This window comes from Pygoscelis adeliae, unplaced genomic scaffold, assembly GCF_000699105.1.
Source record: "Pygoscelis adeliae isolate BGI_AS28 unplaced genomic scaffold, ASM69910v1 Scaffold317, whole genome shotgun sequence".
NCBI classification, from domain to species: domain Eukaryota; kingdom Metazoa; phylum Chordata; class Aves; order Sphenisciformes; family Spheniscidae; genus Pygoscelis; species Pygoscelis adeliae.
The window spans coordinates 281032-287055 of NW_008825155.1; the positions used below are offsets into that span (position 1 = coordinate 281032).

The 6024-nt window shown below is 54.7% G+C and overlaps 1 protein-coding gene across 1 annotated transcript; it reads right to left on the reverse strand.

Moving 5' to 3' along the window:
- Positions 1–441: 441 nt before the first annotated feature.
- On the reverse strand, positions 442–2900 carry CALHM1 (calcium homeostasis modulator 1). Its single transcript, XM_009328449.1, is given in 2 exon segments — positions 442–909; positions 2352–2900. Coding segments are annotated over 2 exon segments (1017 nt in total).
- Between the last annotated feature and the right edge of the window lie 3124 nt (positions 2901–6024).

Below are 6024 nucleotides of genomic sequence, written 5' to 3' on the forward strand. Positions count from 1 at the left end.
GCTTGTTTCCCCACCAGGGGATTTTTAATACTGCCTAAACCCACGTGCGCTGCCCAGTGCTGAGCACGTGGTAAAAGAAAGGAAGTTTTGCACATCTGGCAGTGTCTGCTTTGGCAACCACCACAACACAAACATGGTGCTTGGTGGTGTGGGACGCACGGCATGTCCGTCTGGCTGATGCATCGCGCCCTTCAGCACCCCTGGGACTTGTCCATCATGGCCTCGGATAGCTGCCCTGCTCAGCACAAAACTCCTTGCCTGAATTACCAATGCTGTAGGATTGGATGTGGGAGCAGATGGGATTGCACCGGCACTGCCGAGCCCCTTGGGTGTCCGCCCCCGTGGCGCTGGCCCTGCCCGGCTCGGATGCCTGCCTGTCTGCCCTCTCTGCAGCCCCTCTCCCAAAAGCGCAACTCTGCCTCTGCAAAGCCCTGCGCCCCCTCACACCCGGCTGCAGTAGGCAGCTGTCTCCCTTCGGGGCGCAGGGGGGTGCGTGGAGGGCTGCCCTTCCCCTGCCCAGCCGTTGCCACTGGGGAGGGCAGGTGGGTGGAGGTGCAGTGGGGGCTTGCATCTGTGCCAGCTCTTCAGGACCATGTTCATGGTGCTCTGGTTGGTGATGCCCAAGAGCTTCTCAGTGGCTTCCTCCGGATCAGCAGGGGCTTTCCTGGGTGGATGGCAGTGAGCGGCCGCCAGGTCCATGCTCATGCCCTCAAAGAACTGCTGGATGCAGACCTTGGCAAAGCTCCTGGCGTGCTCCGCACACATCTCATTGAACAGCTTGCGTTTGATGTCGATGTAGTGGGACCAGTACCTGCCCTTCAGGAAGGCGGCTTGGGTGAAGCAGGGCCGAAGGGATCTGTCCAAGAAAGCCAGCGTGGTCATCAGCAGCACAAAGCACCAGCCCAGAGCCTGCAGGGACAAGGGGAGAGTCGGACCCGTCACAGGCAGTCAGAGCACGCACCCAGCACTTCCCACCAGCCAGCGGGAGCCCCCTGGGCTTCAAACGAGCCTGGCTCCACTTTGGGCTGTTTGACATTTGGCTGCATTTACATTGCAAATGCCAGACAAGGAGACCCTATGTACCATGTCAGTGCATCTGTGCTGGAATTTTGTTTGATGCACCCACGTAGGCAGCACCTCTCTGCTTCTCACCGTGTATGGCATCAGCAGGCACTGACAATAAATAACATCAGACTGAATCCTGCACCCAGCCCTCAGTCCTGCCTCTGATACGGCCGTGCCTCACCTGTGTCTAGGATAGTCTGTGTCTTCTGACTCGTAGCCAACATTGTTCCAGATACTCCCTGGGTTTATGGAGATGTCTGACCCTTTTCCTGAGCTGTTGGGTTGAGTAACATCTATCATGGGTGAGCAGCGGCGACAGGCTCCCCTGTTAATGGGATCTGACAGGATGGGTGAGATGAGGGCAGAGCCGGGACTGGTCTGACCTGTTCACCATTGGTCTCAGCTCAGGCTGCCACCAGGATGTGCAGGCAGAGCTTATAAGGGTGAACCTTGCTCTAAATGCAGTCCCCTAAAAGTGCACCTGGGAGGGGGGTATCTGGGTCGCACCTCTTGTTTTGCAGCTCTCAGTGCTTCCCGGCAGCTGGGAATTGGGGTCTACCCAGGAAAATCTGCTTTGTGTCTTTGGAGAAGTCTCTGTGCCTCCATTTCTCTTCTTAAGTTGGGAATAATAATTCCTGTCTGCTCTAAGGAGGTCAGGGAGGGGAGCTGCTTTTGAACTGGAGTGCATGAGTGACCAGAGTGGGTCAGACCATCCTGTCTCCAAGGTGGCCAGAAGCAGAGGGCTTGAGAGGAATTAAGCACAGGGCAAGTGGTTAGTGGCAATTCTTCATTTGTGGTTCCCTGGGATGGTTAGTAAACACATACTGGCTGTTTCCATGCAAGCGGCAGAGGCAAGTGGCATAGATGGTTATCAGCCCATTGCTTGCACACGTTATAATAAGCAGCAAGAGCAACCATGGGCAACCGGTGGGTTACAGGAGGGGGTGACAGCCCACCAGCCAGGCAGTAACATCCATGTCAGCCCCTTCTGAACTCGCTCTAAATGAGTCTCTGCATACAGCTTGGCCATGTATCGCTGCCCTGCGGCCCCAGGCTGCCCAGGCCAGAAGGGGGACCAAATTATCAGGATGACCTACAGCTTCAGTCTCTGCACCACGCTGGAGGCATAATTGAAGCTGAGCCTGACCACCTTGTGCTGCTGCGAAATCACCAGTCTCTCCTTCTGCAGCTTGATTTCAACAAGGAGATTCCCTCAAGGGAAGAGCTAAGGCTGGCAGTGCCTAACCCTAAACCACCAGTGAGGGCACAGCCATGATGCCTCTTACCTGCGAGATGCAGCGCAGGTACCTGACGGCCACTTCATTGGCGATGAGCTCCTGTCCATCGTAGATCTCTTTGCAGGGGATGCGGGCAAGGACCTGCTTCATCTCCCCTTGGGAGAGGCTGGGGTGGCTGGCATTGCCCAGGGTCTCCACAGGCACCGAGGTGCAGAAGGCGCAGGTGATGCATTTGCCATCCAGCAGTGTCACTGAGACCCAGACCGCTGGGGCAATCATGGCCTGCTGTGCCATGGAACAGAACATGTAGCGCAGGACGGCCCGGTCCTTCCCTCACTGGCCCTGGGGTCGCCTCCACTCCTCCACCAGCATGGAGATGTTGTTGTTCAGCACAAAGCCCAGCAGGAACAAGATGAAAGGGGGCACCAGGAGGATGCCCAGCCCATAGGCCAGGTTGTAGCGTGGCAGGCAGGGGCAGTTGAAATCAAAGGCTGAGTACATCTGGGCTCTGGTGAGGGCCATGATCCCACAGATGCCATTCATGAAGGACTGCTGGTTGGACTGGAGGAACTGAAAAATCATCCGAAACTTGTCCATCTTCCCTTGGTGTGATTCCTCCCTGCACCGGGGTCCAAGCTGTGGCCTCGGTTTACTTCATTCTTTCAGCCCTCCTCTTCAAAGATGGGCATCGACAAGTCTCTGTGCGGTTCACTGATTCATTCATGCATTCTTCCAGCCCCAATATTTAAAGCAGAAAATTAAAACATTTTTTTCTGCTGATTTTGCTGCTTGCAAAAGTTGAGCGTTTGCTTCCTCCTGCTCTTCTTTGGGTCTGTGGGACCTGGGTTGCTTCTGGTTTGCTAAACCTCTGTTTTTCTCCACATCCCCATTTCTGCAGTCTCCCGGTCACCAGTCCCCTTGGCTGGAGGGTGCATGTGCTACCATGGCTGTGCCCTCCACAGAGCAATCTGTGCCCTGGGCAGAAAGGGGAGTTGGCTGGTCGGCCCCTGTGAATCTGTTTGCAAATGCAGGAGGTGGGTGCTCCTCCCAGGACCGAATGGGACGCCCCACCTCTGCGGTGCAGGCACACAGGGAAAAGCAGGGCACCAGAGCTTCCCCGCTCCCTCCATGTCTGCGTCACCCCAGCAGCATCTAATGCAAGTGCCTCACAGGTCTGCCAGCCCCCTGGTCTGTACCTGCTTCTGCTTCACTGGCAAAGAAATGCCTTTTCTCTGTTTTATTCTGCAGAGGGAAGGGAAGAGAAAAGGAAAGACAGAGGAAGGAAGGATTAAAGCTCTCGGTGCTCTGGGATGTTGTATCTGTACTGCCGAAGTCTGTTATTCGCTCCCCTCCATCCTACAAATGTCAGTGTTTCAGCCAGACTTACAAGATGACACTTGTAGCTCCTTGGTTTTCACAGCCCTGTGCCCTTAGGGCTTGCTAAAATATCCTTCAAACCCTGGCTCGTATAGTCTGGTGACATCCAGAGGCACACAGTGCTTTTCCTGGCTTTAGGGCTGGAGAAAAACAGGCAGAGAAAGGAGAGAGGGCTGCAGGGACAGGGGCGCGAAGGACGCACCCTGCTCCGCAGGTGGGTCTTGCTGAAAGCATCCGAGCCCTGGGTGCCTCTGCTTTCTCAGGAGATGCTCCCTGCCCAGCAGAGCTCTGAGATTCAGGTTTTTCCCTGAGATTTCTTCTTTTCACCCACTTTCAATGAGCATTTCTGAAGGGTTTGAGTGCACTTTGCTCTGAATGGCAGCGATGGGGGCTGAATGATTTTCCTGCAGCTGCCTCTTGTGCGTATAATCCCAGCCCCTTGACAAATTTGGGACGTGCAGGAATTGGGAATGCAAGAAGGATGTGTAAATCCTGCCAGTGACCTCCCTGGCCCAAGGGCAGCCGCTGTTCCCCGAGGGACCATGTTTCCCAGCAGTACCAGACCACCTGCAGACGCGGACTGTGCAGAACCCTTCCTGCCCATCAGGCCAGCGGGTACCAGCAGCCCTGGGGGCTGAGGGTGCAGGGGAGCTGCCGCTCCTCTGAAGATCACTTGAATCCTGCTGGGAAGGGCAGAGCAAGGACTACCTGAGCCAGCAACATGCATCCATTTAGCAGGAGGGGCTGGGGCTGGGATTTGGCCATATGCCTTGACCTGAGGCTAAGGTGTCTAAGGGCACATTTCCCATGCAACCCCTGCATGGTGCAGGGAGGACTGAGCTAGCCGGGTGCTGGGCTGGCTGGTCTGTACAGCACAGGATTGCTGACAGTTTAGCCATGCCACTTTACCTGGGCTTATTAATTCAGTAGCAACACCAGGTGATCTGGACCAAAGCAGACCTGAATACCTGCATTGCCTTCCCTGTTCTTTGCACACCAGGAGCAGCCCAAGCAGAGCCAGCTGTGATGGACATGTCCCACGTGTTGATAATGGGGTGCAAAGCTTGCCCATCACTTCCATCCCTCTCCCCTTTCACAAGGGCACGGCTCAGTTCAGCTCATTGCTGTCAGCTCTGCAGACCCAGGGGCTTTCCAGTGCAGAGGTCCTGTGCACATTTGCCAGCACAGAGCCGACCAGACAGACTCCTCCCCGGCTTGCCAGAACTGAGACAAACACTAATGAGGTGTGATAGCTATGGTTGGGCCAGGCTTAGCTCCTACAGCACAAAGGTAAAAGAAGTGGATTGTGTTGTTGGTGCTCTCCTGCATCTCTATTCCGAGTTCACAAAGCAGCTTTGATGCACTAGGTTGCTTCCTCAAGCGGGCCAAAAGTTGGGGGGATATTGGGACTACAAAGTGGCTGTAAAACAGATGGTTGCATTACTGACTACCCGCAAGGCGTTCAGTCCCTCCGGTCCAGGCACCAGCTGTGCTGTTGACATGAGTATCAAGATACATCTGACTGCCTGGGCACCTGCGCGGCTGCATTGGTGCCTGTGAGACACGTCACCAAGGCAAGCTGTACATAGGTGGGTGGCATGCGGGAGATACTTTTCCCCAAGGTTTTGCAGTGCGTCAGTACAGAGGTAGGAAGCCAAACCACGTGTTTTGACCATTAGTCAGCACTGCAGTTTCTGACGTCTCCCCCCACACCAGCCCTGGGGCTCAGTTGATAATGCCAAGTTCACCCTGAGATGCCACCACAGAGGTGAGCACAAAGCACGTGGGTAACACCTGGGCAGTCTTAGCTCTGCCTGCTGTGGAGAGGTTAATTGCATGATCTCACAAACGGGAAGAGATTTGGCTGCATGAATATAGATGAGGCTTATTGTACTGCTAGCTAAGAGCTCAGACTGGCTTCCCTGTTCACCTGGCCAGTGGCTTTTTGAAGGGCAGTTCACATCAAAGCCTGCATGAATCAACCTCGTAAAACACAGAGAGCTTTTTGATCTCCAGGAAAACTCTGTCTTTCATTAAACATGAATGAGGGGTCTGAGCCTGCTTGGTGTACAGCACTGGCAGTTCTTATTGAAGCCAACAATAAATCAGTGGGATTCAAAACAGAGCCCATAGAAGCCAATGCCTGTGTTTTTCTTTCCATGTTGCCTTGTTAGGGAGGACCTTGTTTTCGTGAGCTTGCCAACAGGAAAGTTCACTCCAACTGATTTGCAAGAGAAGGCAGAGCTGGTGCTTTCTCCCACAATCCCAACCTCTTCCTGCTTTGGAATCCAGGTCCTGGGAGAGATGGTACATGCCCAAGTCCCTCCCAGTGTGGAGTCCTGCA